At 52.0% G+C, this 21,635-nt stretch overlaps 9 protein-coding genes across 9 annotated transcripts; 5 read left to right on the top strand and 4 right to left on the bottom strand.

The window, feature by feature from the left end:
• Positions 1-384: 384 nt before the first annotated feature.
• Positions 385-3,102, bottom strand: COCCADRAFT_6212 (uncharacterized protein; the record flags this gene model as incomplete). The annotated part of the gene is made up of 6 exons (XM_007715503.1): positions 385-477; positions 532-1,154; positions 1,200-1,285; positions 1,343-1,985; positions 2,035-2,506; positions 2,584-3,102. The coding sequence occupies 6 exons, from the start codon at positions 3,100-3,102 to the stop codon at positions 385-387; spliced, it is 2,436 nt and encodes an 811-aa protein (XP_007713693.1).
• Positions 3,103-4,323: 1,221 nt separating this feature from the next.
• COCCADRAFT_6211 (uncharacterized protein) lies at positions 4,324-5,984 on the top strand (the record flags this gene model as incomplete). Its single annotated transcript, XM_007715502.1, has 5 exons — positions 4,324-4,356; positions 4,411-4,779; positions 4,842-5,161; positions 5,217-5,921; positions 5,972-5,984. The coding sequence occupies 5 exons, from the start codon at positions 4,324-4,326 to the stop codon at positions 5,982-5,984; spliced, it is 1,440 nt and encodes a 479-aa protein (XP_007713692.1).
• Positions 5,985-7,293: 1,309 nt separating this feature from the next.
• On the top strand, positions 7,294-8,875 carry COCCADRAFT_37997 (uncharacterized protein; the record flags this gene model as incomplete). The annotated part of the gene is made up of 3 exons (XM_007715520.1): positions 7,294-7,312; positions 7,392-8,198; positions 8,250-8,875. 3 exons carry the CDS (start codon positions 7,294-7,296, stop codon positions 8,873-8,875), a joined length of 1,452 nt encoding a protein of 483 aa, XP_007713710.1.
• A 434-nt stretch (positions 8,876-9,309) lies between these two features.
• On the bottom strand, positions 9,310-10,806 carry COCCADRAFT_99864 (uncharacterized protein; the record flags this gene model as incomplete). Its single annotated transcript, XM_007715519.1, has 1 exon — positions 9,310-10,806. The coding sequence occupies one exon, from the start codon at positions 10,804-10,806 to the stop codon at positions 9,310-9,312; it is 1,497 nt and encodes a 498-aa protein (XP_007713709.1).
• A 658-nt stretch (positions 10,807-11,464) lies between these two features.
• On the top strand, positions 11,465-12,829 carry COCCADRAFT_99860 (uncharacterized protein; the record flags this gene model as incomplete). Its single annotated transcript, XM_007715518.1, has 2 exons — positions 11,465-11,981; positions 12,051-12,829. 2 exons carry the CDS (start codon positions 11,465-11,467, stop codon positions 12,827-12,829), a joined length of 1,296 nt encoding a protein of 431 aa, XP_007713708.1.
• Positions 12,830-15,572: 2,743 nt separating this feature from the next.
• Positions 15,573-18,146, bottom strand: COCCADRAFT_27394 (uncharacterized protein; the record flags this gene model as incomplete). The annotated part of the gene is made up of 2 exons (XM_007715513.1): positions 15,573-17,614; positions 17,669-18,146. 2 exons carry the CDS (start codon positions 18,144-18,146, stop codon positions 15,573-15,575), a joined length of 2,520 nt encoding a protein of 839 aa, XP_007713703.1.
• Positions 18,147-18,584: 438 nt separating this feature from the next.
• On the bottom strand, positions 18,585-18,992 carry COCCADRAFT_37993 (uncharacterized protein; the record flags this gene model as incomplete). Its single annotated transcript, XM_007715517.1, has 1 exon — positions 18,585-18,992. One exon carries the CDS (start codon positions 18,990-18,992, stop codon positions 18,585-18,587), a length of 408 nt encoding a protein of 135 aa, XP_007713707.1.
• Positions 18,993-19,315: 323 nt separating this feature from the next.
• On the top strand, positions 19,316-20,669 carry COCCADRAFT_27393 (uncharacterized protein; the record flags this gene model as incomplete). Its single annotated transcript, XM_007715512.1, has 5 exons — positions 19,316-19,525; positions 19,733-19,802; positions 19,856-19,987; positions 20,057-20,252; positions 20,309-20,669. 5 exons carry the CDS (start codon positions 19,316-19,318, stop codon positions 20,667-20,669), a joined length of 969 nt encoding a protein of 322 aa, XP_007713702.1.
• Positions 20,670-20,846: 177 nt separating this feature from the next.
• Positions 20,847-21,373, top strand: COCCADRAFT_37991 (uncharacterized protein; the record flags this gene model as incomplete). Its single annotated transcript, XM_007715516.1, has 2 exons — positions 20,847-21,027; positions 21,189-21,373. 2 exons carry the CDS (start codon positions 20,847-20,849, stop codon positions 21,371-21,373), a joined length of 366 nt encoding a protein of 121 aa, XP_007713706.1.
• Between the last annotated feature and the right edge of the window lie 262 nt (positions 21,374-21,635).

Genomic DNA, 21,635 nt, shown 5'->3' with positions numbered 1-21,635 from the left:
CGCTGTGAACTGGACTCCCCGGTGACCAACCTTATTTTTGCTAGCACTGGATATGGGTTGAGAGCCGGAGAGTAGATATCATGTGTTCTGGTCTCGTATTCCACTTGTTGACTTTCTTCCCGCTGATGCAACGACGTGTCCATGGCTACATGGGTGGGCTCTGTAGCGTGAAGTTTGGAAAGGCGTATCATAGGATGGCCAGCCAGCTGGGACGGTAATCCAATTCGCCGTACTGTTTAGCGTGGGACTCTTGAAAAGACCACTGCCAACAGGAGCTAAGCGGAGCCTTAATCTGGAATACGATCTGCCAAGCTCATGATGCTTGCTATTGCATACGGTCGGAAAAGCAGAAGAAAAAGGTTGTATGTCATTCGCTAACGTAGTTCAGACTCCTGCTGTCCATTGGGGAAAATAGCCATCTTGCATTGGCATTGCAACAGGCTCGTTCTCGTAATTGAAGGGGTCACCCCAGAAACCCTGTTTTGGTCAGTAATCATATCCTTTTTCACCAGATTACATTGTGAGACTTACAAAATCGAATTCAGGGATGACGTTGGTAGTTGGTTGCATATCTCCAACGATATTGTTAATGTTGTTTATATTGATGTCGTCCCAGACCGGTGCACGGTTTTGGAAATTTGATGTCGAATCCATCATGTCAGGTTGAGATTGTACTGGCGGCGGTTGGGGAAGCGGCTGAGACTGTGGCAGTAGTGTCGGTTGATTGAACGTCATGGAACTGGGTTGGTAAGCATAAGCAGGTATTTCCCCCATTGCTTGATATGGTCCTGTGTTGCTGTTTGGCATAGGGCCCAATGGAAGGGTAGGCATAGTTGCAGACATGGGCGTAGATACAGGCGTAGACGTCGACGTGGATGTAGACGTTGGACCAGGCATAGTCGCAGACGCGGGTGTAGGCTGGCTCATGTACGGATTCAAGGGTTGATTTTGGGACCTAGGCGAAAGGGTGTGCTCGGCTACGGCCTTGTCAATCATGTTCTTGACAGCCTGCCATGCCTTGGCGTTGTTGTTTGCTCGAAGAATGCGCGACATTTGCAGCGCTCTCAAGGCTCGTTGCCGATCTGGGGCATCGAACAGGGGTTTGCGTAGCTCGGACAAGATGTGCATGATAGCTTGGAACGAAGCAATGGCGCCTTGATTTGTTAGCCTTGAAAAATACGAGAAGTGGGTCTGTATACCAATGTGCCACTGGAAGCGAGCGGCGTCAACATCCGCAGCTGCTCCATTGATCGTCTCTACGCAGTTGACAGATTTTTCAAATATCCTAAATCGTTAGTCTCTACTAGTTCTCAACAAGACATAATCAACTGAAGATACGTACGATCTGCGAATGTCATCGGAGAAGACGTCATCACGGTACGCACGCGGCATACGGAGCCAGAAGAACAAGTAAGCGCGCCATTCGAGTAGCGAAGCCAGTCCCAAAGTCAATCGTTCCATTGGTATTTCTGGGTTGAGGAATTGCAAGTACTTCCGATGAGTCTCTTCGTGTACTTGATCGAGCATGACTTTGATCTGATCATAAAGATCCCGCAACTCCTGTGCAGGGTCCGGGCGAGAGGTACCGTGAAGCCCAGAATCGAGCATTCGCCGCTCTAAACGATATGTGCTTTGGACTATGCGCCTCAACGCTCGCACACCGTTGAATCGGACCAGCTGAAACGTCATTGATGTGAACTTTTGCTCGTTGTATGGAGCCTCGCCTGGACTCGCTCCATCGACAAGTTCTTCGTCATCGATATTCCGGGGAAGAAGCGTTGTGTAAAAATCTTCAGTTATGCTTGGCTCTTGACCCTTGCATTCAGCTGCACGAAACTCCAGGTGTCCAAGCTGATGCCACATGCGGCGGCGTTGTTCAATAGTGAGGGCGTCCATTGATCCTGTGGGAAACAATGATGGATCTCGGTGTAATCCCTGATTCAGAGCGATACGGAAAGCTATGCCAACCAACACCCATGCTTTTCCTGATTTCCATGTCAGCTTAGTATACCGACAAATGCTCTATAAGCCTACCCATGTCTTCCTCTCTTGTGATGCATGTCAGCCATAGTACGAAGCCCTGGAATATTTCAAGATCGGATGTTGTTAGGTAATTTTCTCTGGCGAGAGAGATTTCGACGCCCAGTTGGAATCGGTCCAGAAGGGCTTCCTTGGTATCACCAAATCTGGTCTGGACAATTTTGGGAGGCAGTGAATTGATAGCAGAGAAGTAGATGGCGTAGGCAATAGGATGTGCTTCACGGTTATATGTGAAGAATTTGCGCATCACTGTCGGTCTATGCGTGATCCTCACCATGGGGTCTACATTGGTGAAATAGACGTCCAAGAGGATATCGCGGTGCTCTTGGGTGCTAGGTAGTAAGTTTTCAAGGTTGGAGCCTGCGCCCGCGCGGCCCAGTGAGAGTAGATCGACTAAACTGCTTTGTGGAACTTCTTTCTTCTCCTCATCCGTCTTATCGCCTAGTAAAGCCTTGATGTCTTGAATCTAACAAGGGTCAGCACATGCTTGCTCCAGCTGAAGAACGATTACAGAGAGACAACAAATGGCAACGTCTTACTTACCTCGTCAGCAAGCAATGCAAAATGCAGAGATGAGACGAACTGGGATTGTCCACCATTCAGCAAAAGCGTCCCGTCGCCATTGTCAGAGGTGATACCGGCTCCCTGGGAAGTCTGACTGCTGGATGACGGGGTTGAAGCGTCCGTGTCTTTTCTCTCAAAGTCAACGCTGGAGCGCAGAGACGATACCGAGTTGGTCCCCTGTCCAGCGACCGCCTTTTCCAGTAGATACTCGAGTCGATCCAGCCGGGCTTGAACATCATTACTTCTTCCGCCCTTTGCGCCAGTGGCTAGGGTAGATTTGGATATCCTTCCAGTAGCAGTGGGCGCCGGGACCTGATCAGTCCAGGTGCAAGCATGGTTGCCTCGAGTACAAGAGCCACAGACAGGGTGGACATGATCGCATTTGACTTTTCTTCGTCGACATGTTAAACAGGATGAAATCACTCGTGGGCGGCCTCCGGTTTGTTTGGCTGTCGAGCCTGGTGAGTGGCCTAATGCGCCGCCCTTGGTATCGGCCATGACCGTACAAGAATGAAGGATGGTCCTTTACGCAATGCCTAAAGTTTTCAGAGGCGTGGGTCGGTGGACGGGGAAGAAATAGCCCCGCTGCACCGGGTGTCGAGCATGCACCACCGCCCCCACTCGTCTGCGCATCTGGCCAATCTAAGGACTAGCGCGGATCATTGAGGCTCCATTGTCGGCTTGGGCCCCAAGTACAAACTAGACCAACATTTTATCCCTCGGCATGTGCCTCAGAGTGGAAAACCTTAAGTGCCCTGCATGTCACTTGGATACCCCTGAGATCTGATGGCCATTTTAAATCCGTCGAAACTCGTACTGCAGCCGATGTTGTTCATATAACGGGAGCCAATGGCCGCCAAGGCAGCAACTCTAGCATGAACTTTGCTGAAGCATACAACACGACTGCCACGTATCTCGTCATTTCTTGGGCCTCCGAGACATTTCCATGCGTAGAGTATGGTGTCCGCAAAAGCAGACTTGATGATCTCATCCAGCAGGGTTGTAATCACCTTGTATATATACGTCTGTCAACCATCCTTGCCGGCACATGCTGCGTCATCGCCGACTATCCCGAGCTGCCGACGGATAGTCTAAATTTAAGATGTAACGTGCTTATGGTGCCAAGTTCTAGACTGGCATGTCCCCGCTCAAAAACGGACATCTGCCTTTTGTCCGCAGAAAAGCTGCGCATGAGCTGGCACAAAACACCTTACTCACCTGCACATCTCTCTGCAGAGTCAGCGATGCCTGGGCGCAGCTCACTGTATGCGAAAATTAGTCCGCCAACAGACGCATGTAATCTAGGTATGCACTTGGGCGCTGCAACCCTACGAACAAGTCATTTCTATTGGCTCGCTCGTGGGCGGGGAGGAAGCTAAACTCGATTAGTACTACATCTGGTATTGCTGGCTGTGGAATTCCACTGGCTAAGCCCGAATAGGTAAACGACATGCTCCATTCCGCTGGTGGAACTCCTACAGGATCACTGAAAACAGTTGTAGTAGAGTTATGGATTGTAGCAGAACAGGTATATAATAGCTGGTGTCCGTGTGAAAGAGAGATGCATTCAGTCTTGAGATTCACTATTTACAAGTTACAACACATCAACAGAGCGAAATTTGTATACTCAAGCATAAACATCGACCATACAGTACATATCCTCAACCACATCTTCAACCAAACATCAACCCCAACCAAACACTCTACACGCCAATCACAATGGTTCAAAAAGGCCTCTTCATCAACAACGAAGTACATTAACCCCAGACACATATCCCCCCATCCACCCAACTAACACCCCACCAGTACATCAACTCCACCTCCACCGAAACCCTTTCAATCCACTCCCCCCACGATGAATCCCTCGTTCTAGACGGCATCCAAGCCGCCTCCCTCGCCGACGTAGACACAGCCGTCGCAGCAGCCCGCGCCGCATTCCAAGGCGAATGGTCCACATGGACAGCCAAGCAGCGCATGCAAGTCATGTACCGCTTTGCCGACTTGCTCGACAAGCACGCCGTGGAGCTCAGTGCGTGGGAGGCAAAGTGTATGGGCCAGCCGGTCATGATTACGCAGTGGATGTACAAGCTCGGGTCGGATTATTTTAGGTATATGGCGGGTTGGACGGATAAGGTGCCTGGGGAGCAGTGGCCGGAGGTGGATGGGATTTACAAGGTTTGTTGGATCCGCGACTCTTTTTTTGTTGATAGAGAGAGAATATGCTAATGGAGAGATAGATTGTCGAGTATGAGCCTGTTGGAGTTTGTGCCGGTATTGGAGCCTGGAATGGTGCTATGATGTTTTTTGCGCTCAAAGTTGCTCCTGCTGTGGCTACTGGGTGCACGATTGTTTACAAGGGGTCTGAGAAGAGTCCTATCGGACTCATCCAAGTAGGCGAGCTGGTCAAGGAAGCTGGTTTTCCACCGGGTGTCATCAACATCATTACTGGAGATGGAAAAGTAGGTGCTGCTATGGCCGGCCACATGGACATTGACAAGATCGGTTTTACCGGCTCCGTTTTTGCAGGCAAGAAGGTCCAGGAACTCGCGGCCCAGAGGTAAGTTGCTTGATCTGATCAAGTTCAAAAAGTCCAATACTAATGTTTCATCCAGCAACCTCAAGCGTGTCACGCTCGAACTCGGCGGAAAATCACCATCGCTCATCTTTGCAGATGCAGACATTGAAAACGCCCTCCAACACCACAGCCAAAACTTCCTCATGAACAGCGGTCAGGCTTGCGTCGCAGCCAGTCGTACCTTTGTGCAAGAAGACATTATCGACGACTTCATTGCACAACTCAAGATACGTTTCGAGCAACTCAGCAACATTATGGGACACCCCGAGCAGCAAGGCATCATGTACGGTCCACTGGCTGATAGCAAGCAATTCGAACGTGTGATGGAGTTTATCGAGATTGGCAAGAAAGAAGCGTCACTAGTCACTGGCGGAGTACGAAAAGGCATCAACGGGTTTTACGTTGAGCCGACCATTTTCGTCAACCCAGGCGACGATGCTCGCATCTATCGCGAAGAGATTTTTGGGCCAGTCATCACTATCCGCACGTTCAAGACGGAGGAAGAGGCGATTCGCATGGCAAACGATACAAACTATGGCCTGTCTGCTTGCGTGTTCACGGCTTCTGTCCCGCGGGCACTGCGGATAGCCAAGAAGATTCGATCAGGCATGGTGAATATCAACACGTCGCAGACGGCGGGTCTTGAGGCACCCATGGGTGGCTCTAAGCAGAGTGGGCTTGGGAGAGAGGGTGGAAAGGTGGGTTTGATGAGTTATCTGGAGGCCAAGACAATCTGTATAAAGTGAGTATGTCCGCGCTTTTTCCGAGGAATGGTTGGCTAACGAAAAGTAGTATGAATGCGTGAGAGATGATTGGAAACATGACCTAGGGTGGTGGAGTGTTGCATCATTACCGGGTTTGGACAATGGCGTTAAGTGTCTTTGATGTTTGTGTTAGCATTTGAGTTTAGTAGACTAATTTCTGAATATACCGATGACTGTTTGCAATCTAGTTTCTTTTTGCGGTACAGTGCAAGGGAGAAACACGTAAACATGGTACGGATGACCCTCATATCCTTGGAGGCAGTCTAGATTCTTTCGTATCTGAAGATCAGAGCAACGGGATGTCATCACAGCAGCATGCTACCATGGAACCCCTCGACAACGAATGCCGGAACACTGCCGTGCCGGGGGGTCTTGTTGTTTTTTCCTTCTTGAACGTATCCCCTGGTGGCCTGCAGATATCAAAATCAATAAGTGGGGTTGCTTTTCCAACCGTTTTCGGATGGCGTGTCAGTATTGGTCTTAGCGTGCTTGGTGGAGGATATCCAATGGGTTTTGGTCCATGTTCCTGGCCATTCCCAGCTGCTGGAGCTAAGCATATAGCGCCACCTGACTTTGAAACAGCTGGCAGAGAAGAGGACAAAGAAGGCGGCTATCATCTCAAGCCATGACGTTGGCACGAACCTAGCGTGGGCCAGCTAGAGTGTGAAGGCTGCGCGGGGCGAGCCTAGTGGTGGCTGACGCTTGGGACTAATGGTTGAGCTTGGCCGGGGGTGGTAGTTTTGCAAGCAATGCGGACGCAATGTCACTGCACAACCTGGCCGAGGCGAGTGACATGTAGCTGTGAATGGCAGCTGGCGTGGGTAGTGATAAGACGTGGGTACTTTGCGGAAGCACGTGGGCTGGGTCGACTGCATGGGTATGGGGGGAGAGGTGAAGAAAGAACCGGCTAAGGAAGCGAATGACGCCCCAGCCTCTTCGCGACCTTTCCCGATTGTCTCTCCCGTCCCCGCCGCCTGCATGTATCCCCCAGGTCGTCACACGTCACTGGTGTGAATGCACACAGCTTGTCCCGTCGCATTGGAAGCTGAGTGGTTGGCGCCGAACCGCCAGGGCTCCTGTCCAGCAGAGAGGCTGGGACCGGCCAGCTGCAAAAGCTTGCCTTGGCCATACGGCCTCTCTCGTCCTGCCCGAGGGCGTGCCCAACAATGCATCTTGCATCTTGCATGCTTCTGCTTCGTTCAATTCACCGGCCCCGCTGCAAATCCTCGCAGCTGACCCCGACGGCAACTGCACACTGACATCGCCCTCACAGCTTCACCGCCCGCGACACTATTGCTATTGCTACTACTACTACTACTCCTCCAAACAAGATGCTCGCCCTTCGTTGACATGGCCACTCTTTCTCCTGGTGCGTGTGGTGCGGTGGGCATTAGAGCTGTTGGACTATACACACATAGCATAACCTGCTAACCTGGTCGCATCTATAGACGTACGCGATTCTACTCTCAAGTCGCTCAAACTGACCTGCCCCTCCGCCGAGGTCATTCACCCTCCATCCTCCCAATCCAAATCTTCCTCCGACATGCCTCCCACCGAACAGCAGGGCTATCCCTTCCCAGAAGTAGGCGACGAGTGGTCTGACGAGGAAGTCCTAATCCCCAGGCAAAGACGAAAGACGCAGTACATACCACCATTGATGTTTGAAAAGATCACAGCCACCTCAGCAGAATCATCTTCAGAAGATTCAAGCACGCCATCGCCCCGCCCCCAGCGATCTGGCGGAAAAGTCAGCCCGAATGTGCCGCTCAAGAGCCCGTCACGCCAGAGCGCATCGCGAGGGAACAGCCAAGATGAGCTTGTCCAGCGCTTCTACCAGCTTACAAAAGAGCGTGATGCGCTGAGGAAGGAGCTGCAGCGGAAGAGCATGGGTGCCAATGGCACCTCGACCAGAGGCTCCAAGCTGTACAGGACAGAAGAGGATACACTGATAGAGGAGCTCTTTGCTCTACGCCACGAGATACGCAACTGGAGTGAAGAGTACTTTAGCGGCCCCATCAGGACCTCGAACAAGCGACCCTATCTTACCAGAGCGAGAGAGCTCTTTGGGAACCTTACCGACAACTACCACGTCTACCTCAAGGACCCTGAAGATCGGCCTCTTCTCATACAAGCATATGTATGGATGCGATTACAACAAAAGATTTTCAACAATTGGCAAAAAGGGAGTGGATACGTCTGGGCAGGAAAATTGGGCGACAAGAAATTACGAGATATTAATGATACGCTACGAAAGGGTATGGTCTCTTATCTTGCTCATTCGACATGCGACACTAACAGATGCACAGCCGTCAAGAACGAAGCCGAAGCCGAAGAGTACCACCGATGGCGCTCGCTGACCGTGAACCTTCTTGTCCCACAAGTCGACGGCAAATGGCGCCCTACCTTTGACGCAACACCCGTGCTAAAACAAATATCCCGCTTCTGCAGTCGCATGCGCCACAAGCTACGCCCGTGGGCTACCCGCTCCCTGAGCGCAGGCAAGGAGCAACTAGGAACAATTGTCTCGGCCTCCGTAGCCCTCGATCTCAAAATGAAGCGTCAGCGCGCCGACTACCGCTTCGTCACTTTTACCGGCGGCAAGAAAGACCAGTACTGGGGTTACGGCTACTACGACAGCGAAATGGAAGACGTCTACGACGATGACTCGGACGACATGGGCGGCGGCTACGGCAGCAGTGATAATCCCCGAGGCCGAAGAGTAGAGCTGGCTCTTGCGCCTGCGCTTGAGAGATGCGGGAATGCTAACGGTCATGTTTTCGATCAGAGTTTTATGATGGTCAAGGCAGATGTTAGTTGTAAGAGATTGGAAAAGCGGAAGAAGCCGCAGCCTAGACCGAGAGGGGGCGGTGGCGGCAGTGTAGTAGGCGGAAGGGGTGCTAATAACCGCTTCAGTGGGTTTTGGGGTCGGTGACCTTACTCTTTTTTCCTTCTTCATTTTTTTCCTTTGCCCTTTCGCATCTTCTAAAACTGGTCAAGACCTGGTCGCCAGTTCTTACTTGCATCTGACATGTTGGCTTTTGCCCGCCCCCCCCCTTTGATCTGCATATTCGAGCCCTCTCTTGTGCATTTGCAGTATTATACCCTCGACCCTCTTCTCCATACCTGTTTGTCTCGGTTTAGCCCTGCATCCTAATGCCATTTACGAATCATATGTAGTCTTTGTAAAAGATGGTTCCTTACTTAGTCAATTGATTTGTATTCATATATAAGCATGTTCATTAAGACATTGAGAAGAAATGTGTTTGAGTGATGGGGATGCCATTAGCAAATAAACCGTTAGATTCAAAGGAAATATTATTACATCTACATTCGTACACCACGTCCTCAACTAACCAAACAAATATTCTACTCCTCGTCAGGCACAACATGCACTTCCCACTTTGCCCCATGCGGCCCCTTAACCGTCTCCCTCGTCGCATCCTCCAAAAACGGGCCCTTCGCATTCGTCACCGCACTCTCCAGCACTCCCGCCTTCTTACCCGTACGCAAGTACTCGAGAAAAGCCACAGAAGCATCGATATACTCGTGCAGCGCCGTCCTACTATCAAGCGTAGTCCCAGATACCAGCTTCATAATCAGCGGCACAATGAGCGGGGCATCGGTGCAAGAGGGATGTGCAGTGCCGCTTAACGTCATGAACCAACCTTGCTTGATGCTATCGACAATATTCTTGACTACGTTAAAGTGCCAGCCTTGATCGTAAAAGTGAGTTTGCTGTTCGGTCCACTCGCCGCTTTGCATGACGAGGAGGGGCACGTCGATGTCTTTGTTGAGGGGGCCGGAGCCTTTGCCTGGGTCGAGGGCGATGCCGCCGTTGATGGGCATGGCTTTTGTGCCTGCGGATTTGAGGGCTTGCATGGCGCCTGTTGCGCCGTACGAGTGACCGCCGACTGTGACGGCGGAGAGGTTTAGTCGGTTTTTGAAGCCTGGGAGGGCGTTGCGGGGGGAGTCGGGTTTGAGGTTTACGACTGGGGCTTCGCCTGCGTTGAGTTTTGCGAAGAGCTTGATTGTCTCGCTGATTTCTGCCTCGCGGTAGTTGAGTTGGGCGGCTTTGAGATCAAGCTCAGTCATGGGTGGGTTGGCTTCTAGGTCCTCGAGTTTCATGTGCCATACTTTTTCTTCTTTTCCATCGGGATGATGGATGATTGTGCCGGGACCGCTGCCATCGCGGTGTTCAACAGCAGCAACAACGTATCCGTGACTTGCGATACTGCCAAGGTAGTGCGCATAACTCTGGCTCATACCGGCCATGCCGTGCGTAAATACCATACAAGGCAAAGCATCAAGCTTACCGTCACGCTTCAACTCCTGATGCTCTTGCTCGGCAGCACTCATCATCTTTTCAAATTCAGCAGCACTATTGCTCTTCGTTCCCAGAACATACTGGGCACTTGACAAGATGGGTGCATCAACTACACCCGGGATGACCGTACTAGATCCAAACAGCCATAGTGCAGATGTGAAAACTGAAGAAAGCCTGGGAACCCCCGCAAGCCGCGCGTAGCCCTCGCCAATAAGTCCTACAGGCTGCGGAAGCCAAGGCCGAGCCCAGGGTCGCTGAGAAGGTGGCGCTCGAGGCAATGAAGAAGGGTAGTATAAGGTGATGGCTAGCGTATCCAGTTCAAAGGCCTTGTCGCCCGTAGCCTTGAGGATCGCATCATGAATGACTCTTTTCTCAACTGGGGTCTCGATATCCAATATTCCCACCTCGTAGGGACCAGTATATGGTGGGAGCGGTGATATAATAGGTGTTAGGAGGAAGATGAATGTAACAAACAGGAAGCCCGCGGATGTGAGCACGAGCAGTTTTCGCAGCCCGAGGCGGCCTATCCGGAAGACCATAGTTGATGGGTTTTTGGTGTCGATTTCTGCTCTAGATCTCGGGATGGGTAGAGCTAATGCCTGGCCTTTTGAAAGGAATGGCATGAGGTGGTTGGCAGTGGAGGTGGCAAATGATACGGATGACGTCGTCCGCCAACGGAGATAAGCACTCGGCTCGTCCGGCGCTGGTTAGGCATGGCAGATCGTCCAACCACGTTTGTGTATTCGCTGACAGTGGGTTTGTGTGTTGATCACACTCGAGACGACCCTATATTATTACATTTCCCCTCTACCGTCCTAGAAATTGGTCGACCTTCAAAAATACACTTCGTACGGATATGTGAATGCGCTTCCCTATATACTGAGCATACGAGTGGCTAGGCGTTTATCAGAACAACGGTTGCGGAACCTAATATCAAATGTCCATTTAGCAAGAGACAAAACAAATAGAAACAATGGGCAAGGCCGAAAGCTGCTTCTGCATTGACCCATGGATTGAGTTGTAATGTCTTCACTTCGCGGCTGGCAACGATGCCAAGGTTGCCTTCAGAACCTGAAATTCTGACTCATCACATCTACGCATACATTCTGTCACATCACCTTAACACCATACACTCTGTAGTGCGCTTAATATTCAGAATCTCTTCCAGAAGTACTCCAGTATAAAAGAACCTCAAATATGGCACCTCAGCTCAAAACGCCCAAAGGCACTCGAGACTGGCATGGAGAAGACATCGCTCTGCGCAACCACACCTTTGACCAGATTCGCAAGGTGTTCCGGCTTCACGGCGGCGAAGAGATAGATACACCAGCATTTGAACTGAAGACTTACTTGACTGGAAAATATGGAGAGGATACCAAATTGATCTATGACTTGCAAGATCAAGGTGGTGAGATCTGTGCCCTGCGCTACGACTTGACTGTGCCGTTCGCTCGCTGGCTTGGTATGAACAACATCCGAACCATCAAGCGATTCCAAATCGGCAAGGTCTATCGTAGGGACCAGCCAGCATTGAAGCAGGGCCGTATGCGCGAGTTCTTCCAATGCGACTTTGACTACGCCGGCCAATGCGACTTGATGGTACCAGACTCAGAGGTCATTTGTATTGCAGCTGAGGTCTTCGAGGCCCTTGGGCTGCCTATTGTGATCAGGCTCAACCACCGCCTCATTTTGAATGGCATGTTCACAGCTGTGGGTGTCCCTGAAGCTTTGGTGCGGCCTATCAGCTCGGCAGTCGACAAGCTCGATAAGTTACCTTGGGGAGAAGTCAAGAAAGAGATGGAAGAGAAAGGACTGGATGCTGGTCTCGCTGATAAATTAGCTGAATACGTGCTGCGCGATACAGCATCAGATGTCACCTCAACTTTGGCGTTCCTCAAATCAGATGCGCTCTTGTCGACAAACAAGGACGTACAACAAGGTGTGAAAGAGATGGAGTTGCTCATCCAATACCTCATAGCATACGACGTTACCAAATACATTCAATTCGACCTATCGCTTGCTCGAGGATTGGATTATTACACTGGCCTGATATACGAGATTGTCGTGCAAAATCAGTCAGACACTTCGGTTGGCAGCATTGCTGCCGGGGGCCGGTATGACAATCTTGCAGGTATGTTCAGCAGCCGTGACGTCCCATGCGTGGGAATATCGTTTGGCATTGATCGGATCCTTGCTATACTCAAAGGCCTAAAGCAGAATGCTGGGAGGGCTCAAAAAGGCAAAGTTGATGTCTGGATCGTCATTGCATCTGACAGCGCTGGACTGGTCGCACAACGCATGGCTATTGCGCGGGATCTTCGTTCTTCAGGCATCAGCGTTGACTTTGACCCAAAAGCTGACAAGAAGCCACGGAAGCAAATGGATGTTGCGGAAAAGAGTGCTGCCGTTGTAGTATTCTTGGAAGAAGATGATACAATGCCTGGCCACGCGCGAGTCAAGATACTCTCACTTCCAGCCAAGAATTTCGACTACGCACCCACTATAGAACGCCAAAACCTCGTTGATGAAGCAAAGCGGCGTCTCGAAAAACAGCCTGAATAGCCAAACTTGAAGAGTACAAACACAAAGCTTCATTTCATCTTCTGCCTGTTTCGGCCATTCAGCCTACTGCTCCCCCCTCTTTTACAACGGAATCCCGGCATTTTCCCGTATACGAATCCATCACACTTCTACACACCGATCATATTCCTTCACATCCGTATTCCCACATACGCACACCGCCACAGATCCAAGCGCACACGCGCGCGCGGGCTCGCCGATGCGCCCAAATCCCAGGATCATACTCGCTTCACAGCCAAGGACCCATCCCTCATCTACCCACATTTTCTACCAGCCAGTCGATCCCGGACAGCAGGATCCGGATAAAAAAAGAGGAAAGTATTGATCGACCCACACGTCAGCAAGCAAGCACTTAGCACCTGACAATATACAATTCCCGCCGGACCCCTCGCCTATAGCACGCGTGCTATAAGGGACACTGTTCCCCAACGACGGCATGACACGTGAGCGTACTGGGATCTCATAGCTCTGACTCCTCTGCCCTACTTTTTTGTTTACCGGGACGATCCTCTCGCTTCGGGTTGTCGCCCGGCTCGGATCTCTGCGCTTCTTTTTTTACTCGATCAATTTCTTTCCTAAATAGTACCTCCGATGTAGTCATTGCCGACATCCCCACTTTGCGCATGAGCATTACGTTGGAATAGCACCGCAGGTGGATACAACACAATGACACGGCGATTAAAGAAGCTCAAGGCGAATAAGACTACAAAGCTAGTTAACATGACAATCGTCGCCTTTACTCGCCTACGCAAAAATACGCCGGCACCACCCGTGCGCCCAGCTACTCAGCACCGTACCGGCTGTGGGAAAATATCCTATTCAGGCCTCTTCTCCATTCGTACCACCTTCTCTCTCCCTTCTGTTCCAACCTCCACTTCCATATCACCTCAACATTATCCTCACCACCACCTTGGCGCTAGCCCCACATCCCCCTTCCCCCTCCCAGCCCAATCCCACCACATTCCTATTCCTAACTCCCCAATCCACCCTCCACCCACACCACCCCTCGCACCCCTCTGCCCTAGAAAACTTCAATAACCACCCAACTTACCATCGCAAAAAGCCCGACGAATCACGGACCATGCATGCCTGCTACACTAAAGTACTCACTCGGTTCTTAAGTTACCTACAAGCATAACCCTTGGCACCCAACATCCAGGGAACACCCCTCAACCATTTTTACCTTTATCTGCGCATTAACAAGAAAAATTTCGACCAGCCATCCCTCTTTCCCCCCCTTACCCAGCCGAACAAAACATAGAAAATCGAGGTAGGGTTCATGCATCACCCCCTCGCCCCCCTTGTTCCGCAGAATTAGTCCGCTGTCAAAACTCCCAGTCCAAGGGAAGAAGGGGGGGGGAAGCCATAAACAAACGAGCAGTTCACCCAGATGTTCCCACGTACTTAGTAGTTAGCTCTGGTGGCACCTTGGTATTTCCACCACAGGGTTATCCCTGATCTCGCACCTAGTTTACAAAATGCCCTTCAATCTATTCATTTCTATTGATTTTCGATTCGTGCGTGATATCATATCATATCATAACTACGTACTATCTGTTTCCCCTCCAACGCTGCCTGCCTATCCTTACTATGAAACAAAAGGCAGGCGCCAAAAATAGCTGTCAGGATGCGTAGTTTTAAAAAGTTTGTGTTGCGCAGACTGGATTTTAGACGGCGGCAGTTGGGGGGCTGTTATTGTACATAGTCAGGACGTGCGCGGACGGTAAATCTAGTACTATGGTATGTCCGATGTAAACAAGTTGCCTTTGTTTGTGTGTCATTTGGGGGGGGGGAGGGAAAAGGGTGGATACGTAGTGTGTGAATCCGCCTCGCGACTTACTATTCTGCTAAGTAGTAAAGAGACGTTGGTCTAAAGCCCGGTAGTAGTAGTACGTAGCGCAGTCTGTCTGTTTTGCTTGTTTTGCCCTTGTTTACTCAGGAAAACGGCGATCTAAGATAGAGTTCTCACCGGCTAGTAACGAGTTTCACGCGACAGCCTGATGTCATCAAATGGCACGTATATCCAAGTAGGTGTTGAAACAGTGGCGCAAACAAGAAGGGATATTTGTAACAGGCTGAGTAGCAGCAATTCACGTCGCGAGGTGCACATGCAAGTCAATCTGGAGATCCATCTCAAATGTTCGAGGCAATCAACAAAGCTTGTTTACTGGTGGTTAATCAGTGTAATGGTTTGATTTTTGGTTTAAAGTGATGCAATATAATTTGCGACGTAGCGTCGCAATCTGTCCCCGAACGAGAAAGGTCGATTCATCGACCCTCGTCCTGAACACGAATAATGATTATCTCCCGGTGCCTCTAATATAAACAAAACATCTTGCCGTAGACAAAAGAAAGGGAAGGATGAGGTTGAGGTTCCGAGCTTTGACAAAACAGATCTATGGGACAGCGCGAAGAAATGAAGTGGGATGCGCCGACACAATGCACTCAGAATGAGCCGATGGAAATAAGACAAAAAAGGAAATGTCCAAGTGTACTGGAGGAGATGACTGATGGTGAAAAAAAACGCCCAACCCTTGTGATCTTCCGATGATAAATGTGCCAGTAGATCGTGAGAGAAGGAAACAACGTAAGTCGTAAATATATACACAGAATGTATGGGGGTTGTCGTAGCTGCTTAGTATAAATGCAGCTAGTTCTACCGCATGAGCCTCCTGGGCTGTAGAGTAGATAAAATGCAATGTAGTAAATACATTCGAGCAAATTTTTATACTGGTCGTGGTGGTTGGGGGAAAAGCCTGAGCATAGGCGAGCGGGGTTGGGATGTAGTCGCTGCACGGCTTCGTGGTTTAGTTGGTTTTTCTTCGACATTAGAGGCAGTGGCGAGAAGTTTGGCTGCGCCATCAGAGAGGACTGATTTGTGTGTGCGTGCCGATGTGCGCATGGAGCGTTTTGAGTCCTGACGAGCAACGTCGAGTGATGCCTCCAGCTCTTCGTCGGCAGTTAAGTGGTTGGCACGCTGCGAGCCACGGCGGGCGAGGTCCAGGGACGTCTTGACGTCTGTCTCGATGCGGCTCGAGGATCGTTTCTCGTCCTGTGGCGCTTCATCGTCTGAAGCGAAAAAAGTGCGTCCTTCAAAGGCATGTCCTGGCGGGGTGATATCATCGTCCTCGTTGTCTTCACGCAGGGATGCAATCTGATCAGAGAGTTGATCTCCAATCAGACTAACACCGAGTTCTTTTCGGTTACGGCGAGAAGGCACCAGCTCGGGTACACTTCCTGCGGAGCTTGCTGAGCGCCGAACGGGTGAGCTCCAGAGACCAGAGCCTTGAATGGAAGACATCAAGCTGCTATCATACGAACTTCGCCTACTGAGCCGGACGTGACTGCTGCGCGCGGAACTGGTGGTGCTCCGGCCATTGTCAAGCATTGGAAAGTGACGGTCTGATCCAGCATACTCGTCCAGGAGATCCTCATAGGTAACATCCCGGGTATCCTTATACTCCTGGGGCACCAACAGAGATGGACTGAGGATGAAACCCGTCTCGTGGCCGTAGTGATTGGCGCTATAGAGATCAGATGGCGTGGTAGGTAGTCCCGTGCTGAGTGTGGAGGTAGATATCGCAGAAGTAGGATCAAGTTCCGGTATACTGTTTGTGCTAGGGACGAGCAGAGAAGAGCGGAAATTGACGGGCAGACGGTTCTCGCGATCGACAGGAATTACTCGAGATTCGCGGTGGTTGTGTGCGTATGCAATAGCTGGGACTTGTGCGTCGTCGGCGCCATGGTCAGATGCACGATCCCACTCCAAATCGCATTCAGCTTCCAGTGCATTGTCATAGATGTAGTCGACGTCTTCTTCCCATGACTCCTCAATTGCGCGCCACGTGTTGGATTGACGGCGGTGAGAAGGCCTTCGAACGGACCTTCTGCGGGCGAAGTTAGAAGAGCCCAATGTGTCAGACTGCTGTGATGAGGATCGCGAATGAGATGGCTCTGCTCTCGGCGAGACATCGAATTGGGCTCGAGGGTTCGTCCTGTTGCTTGGGGGCGACTGTTGGTTCTGGAAGGAGAATGATCCGAAATACGACGATTTTGGCGAGCTTGGTGTTCTCAGAGGTGGTTGCGGTGCAGGTCTTGGGCTAACAAAGCGCTCTGGTTCCTCAGCAACGTCGGCAAGACTAGGGCTAAATGGGGGCGTGGCCGCATGGATGGCAGAATCGTCGGGTGTTGTCAAAGCATGGCCAAAATAGGATGTGTCTTCCTCAATCTCTGGAAGAGGATCTGGAGTGGTTCCAGCAGACAGTGAGAAAGAGTCCCAGATACCAGACTCTCGCTTGTGTCGAGACAGTCTGCGCGCAGCGGACATCTTATCTTCAGAGGCGGGGTCTAGGGGGATGCGGGTTGTTGGCACAGGCGGCGTCGTGAGACTGTATTTGCGGGGGCTGACGCCAGGCTGGGAGAAGCTTTCTATCGACCTGGCTAGTCGGAGTGGCCGTCGCGAGTTTGAGAACTGGGGAGCATTGTCAGCAGCAAAGGTTGCTTGAGGGCTACCAGGCGATGAGCCGACGCTCAATGTCACTGATGATCTGTTTTCGGCTGCATGGAGGTTTTCCGAAGAGAAGTTGCTGAAGTAGGAATCGTTGGTTGGCGTAGAGCTTTGCTGATAGGGTTGCGAGGTTCGTCCTGGAAAAGATCCGGGACCTAGTTTTTCATTGGCAGTATGCTCAAGAGCGGCGAACTGGTGTCGGTCGGTATGTGAGAGATGTTGAAAGTCAAACGGACTGGAGATGCGGCTGATCAGGCTTCCTGCAATAAAGGTAAGAGGTTGAAGAGCCGACGCGACGATAGCACATCACTTACCACTGTCTTCGGGTTGATTGCCGCTTCGTCTGGCTTTTCGTAGAAGTGACGTTCGCCTTTCACTGGCATCTCCCTCATAATCATCACCACCAACAATTCCAGTTTCGCTTAGTCTTTTTCCTTTCTTGCCTCGAAACAATGATCTTCTCGATCCAGTAGAAGGGTGGGCCTTGGAATGTCCTGATTGTGAGTCATGCCACGAGGCATCATGGTCAGCCATGTCGTGTTGGGACAGTAGCGAGGGTGTGAGGGAGGTTGCAGTGTTGCTCCTCGATCTCAGGTTGAAGACGGAGCTTCGCCTGGCGGGATTGAATCTGTGTAGTTGTTCGGGTGAGTGGGCACCACCATGGGAGGAAGGTGTGGGACGGTGGTCTTGCCAAGAGTCCGGAGCAAAGGTAGAGGGGTATGTTCCAGTTGCCTGTGAGTCGATTGATGACTGTCGAGACCGTGAGACATCGCTCTTATGGAACGAAAACATGTCTTGCAAGTTCAGTGGTAGCGCAGAAAGATTCCAGACAAGGTCGTCAATGCAAGTTGGACTGTGCGCGTCTCGACTGGTGGCCGACAAGAGATGTTTAATCCCACAACCATTGAGGTTACAGGAAAGATGCAAGAGCGTGGCCTATCGCAGACGACCAAGGATTGAGCAGGTGGTTAATACGGCTCCAAGACGCGTCAGTGGTCTATGCGCAGGTATTATGGGACCACTGGAGCACGAGGCGTTAGAAGTGGACGAGGGGATAAAGGCTTAGGTGATGCGAAAGGACTAACCTGGGCCAAGGCTTGGAATACTAGCGGGGCAAACGAGGATAGAGCAGAAGTCGAGATGCAATAAGAGCCAAAGTAATATATGCAGACCTAGCAAGGAAGAGTGGGCTCGTTTGCTAAGGATGGAGACGGCAATGCAAAAGTGCGTTCACGGACCACTGTGGCTCGGGAAGAAGGCTGATGAAAGGGCTCTGCCTCTGTGTGGTAACTGACGAGGATGTGGCCGGGGACTGTGGGTGTTGCAAGAGCTGGCGGAAGGCACAGACCCACGTGAGACAGACGGTGGTATGGGATCCAAGACGTTTAGGTGTAGTGAAGCGGGTAAGGAACGTGGTGTGTGATGGTGGTGGTGGAGATGGAGATGGGCAGCGGGGGACATTATCTGGAGTGTTCCATCTTGTGCCACGGGAGCAGGTGGAGGATTTGAGGCCGGCGAGGTTGGAGAGCGAGTAGGGATGATCTCACTATGTAGGTACATGGCAGCTTGGTCGAGCGGCGGAGAGCATGTGGAGAAGGATGAAAGGTGCACAGTGCGCATCGACCATGTTAGTGGCATCCAAGGAGTGCAGGGACATGGGTATCTGCCGCTGAGCGACAACGTCTGGGCGTGTGTTAGTGGCTGGGGAGAGCGGAAACAGGGGCATCGTTGACGGGGGAGGCCCGGCGTCGCATGCTGGCCTACTGGGCCTCAGCACACACAAGAAAGCGGCCCGACAGGTCGGCCTAAGCAATATAACGTCGCAGGGGCCCGGGAGGGCGAAGCTGATTGGGCGTGGCAGCGAAATAAACGGTTAAATCTGCTGCGTTACTGCTCTGGCCAGCGCTAGGCCCGGTGCGCCAGAAAGGAAGTGAGGTCCAATTTGCTTACGAGCCGGACGCATGCTGTTGTGCAACCGAGGAGGATCCGACCATGCCTGCTGCCGCGACCAGAAGACGAGGGCACGGTGCGACTCGGGCGAGAGGCTGGACCAGCTTGCTGAGGTTGCTGCTGACATACATGGCGGGCGAGGCGGGTCGCGTTATGACGACGTTGGCGTTGTTTTTGTTGATGTTGTTGTTGTGGTGGGTGTCGCGATAAGTGAGGATGGTGTGTGTGGAGATGACTAAGCTAGGCCCAACGCGTAAATTGCCCTGTACGATACGCTGGCGGGGAGGGGATTTGTGCTCTTAGTGCCGAACACTTGCCGGCCTCGCTTTTTTTTTCAGGCGGACACGGCGCATTGTGCTCGGAGTCGGCCTAGTATGCACTTTTGAATGTATCTACTAACTATGTACATGTGTGTTGATACATAATAGTCGAGGAGCAAACGGCAGGAGTATGCACCAAAAACGTCGGTTGGCGGCCTCGCCTGGGATGCGAGAGCGTGTATGTGCACTCAAGACGACACAGCATGTCACCATGGCGGTGCCGGTGATCAGGTCAAGAGATCTGTTTAAAGGGGATCGTGACAGGCATCGGATCAGGCAAGACAGGCTATCACTGGCCGCGCGGGCATAGGCCAACAAGTCATCACGGTCCTGTCTGCAGATCTTCCTACGCCTGGGACCAAGGTGAAACAGCCGAAGAGAGCCCTGCCGGAATGCCGTGACCGTCGACGACTTGACACGACACGACACCAGACGATACGACCCTCGAATACCCCGCCTCACCCAAGGCCTTTACACGTCTCATCAACGGCGACAGGGCATGGCAGCACCTCGTCCGAGTCGTCATCGCCGTCGTCGTTGTCGGAAAAAGGGCTGCGACAGTCTGGGCCGTCATCCGCGCCTGGGCTGCTGTACCGTACCCTGGAACAACTGTTATCTGCGTAACTATGTACGTAGTCGTCTACTGTACATGGCACACAAACGTACATACACGTACATACATAGTTGCCCAGCGTGGTGGACACAACAAGCCCCTGGTCATGTGCCTCTGCTGCGAATGCGAGCGTGGGCGTGGGGAGAACGAGTCGTTCTGGCGTGCACAAGACACTACATAGCACCGTCGCACCCTCGGCCACCAATCTCAGCTGCATGTGCGCGCAACCAGCACACCGACAAATTCTCCATAGCGCCGCGCCATGGTGCCCCCAGGCGCCGTGCTTGCACATGGGCATCAGCGATACTTTCTTCCTCTGGGCAGCAGCATGTCATGGACACAGTTATTTACATACATTGCGTCGCTGCAAGGAATTCGCCGCACACCAAGCATGCCCAGCGCTGGCCTGTTGTTCCTGCACATGGGCAGTGAAGGTTCCGTCACGTGCCCTTGCCAACTGCCGGCACGCGCTGCCCACGTGCAAGGGCAATCCCTGATTGGCGCAAACGGGCTTGGCGTAGACAGCACTTTACTTCCTTGGTACCTACTTCCCTTGTAAGTACACCCAGCACAGTACGCAACCTCTCGACTGCGTGTGCTGGCCTGCGGATGCGCTTATCACCACGCCCGTCCGTCTCTCCCTCTTCCCCCTCCCCCCAGCTCCTGGACTGGACCCACAAGGCAGGCACAGACCCAGAGTCTTACGGCCGTCGTTGCGTAAGAGTTCTCCTCCCTCCTCCCCTGCGACTTGGGACCTGCAGTTGTTGTACTCCCCCACCACATCGCCGGCGTCTGCGCCATGCCTCCACCTTTGCGCAACTTCAACTTAGCGGGATCCACGTCTTACGCACGCCTCCTGCGCCTCCATCCTTCCACCCACCCATCCATCCATCCATCTACGGGAGGTTTATTTCGGACATCTTGACGTTGGTTATATGGCGCTTGCGCCAGCCCTAAACTGCCTAGTATCGAGAACCTCTCTACTGTGCCGTCTGCAGTCTGCACTTCCCGAGACTACCTTCACCGGAGGTATCGCCTGCCGTGCCAACTGTGCGCACGTGCTAGTATGCCCACCCGCCGTAAACACACCCAACAACCGTCCGTCTCTGACAATGTGTTTCGTTGTGCCCCAGTAGCACCCGCTCATCTCCACTTGACTTGCCGACAATATAGTATATTTTTGCGTATGCCTATCGGAAGACGCTGAGCAACCAAACGAATGCCGTGAGCTGCAGGGCCATGCTGCTGGGCAAGTCCAACAAGCGCAAACTTCTCCCGGCTTGCTTTCTCTGCGCTTTGCTGATCCCTCTTTTCTCAACCGTGGCCCCCAAATGCTGGAACCCTGTATCTGTACCTGCATTCTGCGCTAGCCCTTCTTGTCAAACTGCAAAAGGTGAG

The sequence above is a fragment of the Bipolaris zeicola genome (genome assembly GCF_000523435.1).
Source record: "Bipolaris zeicola 26-R-13 unplaced genomic scaffold scaffold_108, whole genome shotgun sequence".
Taxonomy (NCBI): Eukaryota; Fungi; Ascomycota; class Dothideomycetes; order Pleosporales; family Pleosporaceae; genus Bipolaris; species Bipolaris zeicola.
This window is presented reverse-complemented; position numbering and strand designations above follow the sequence as displayed.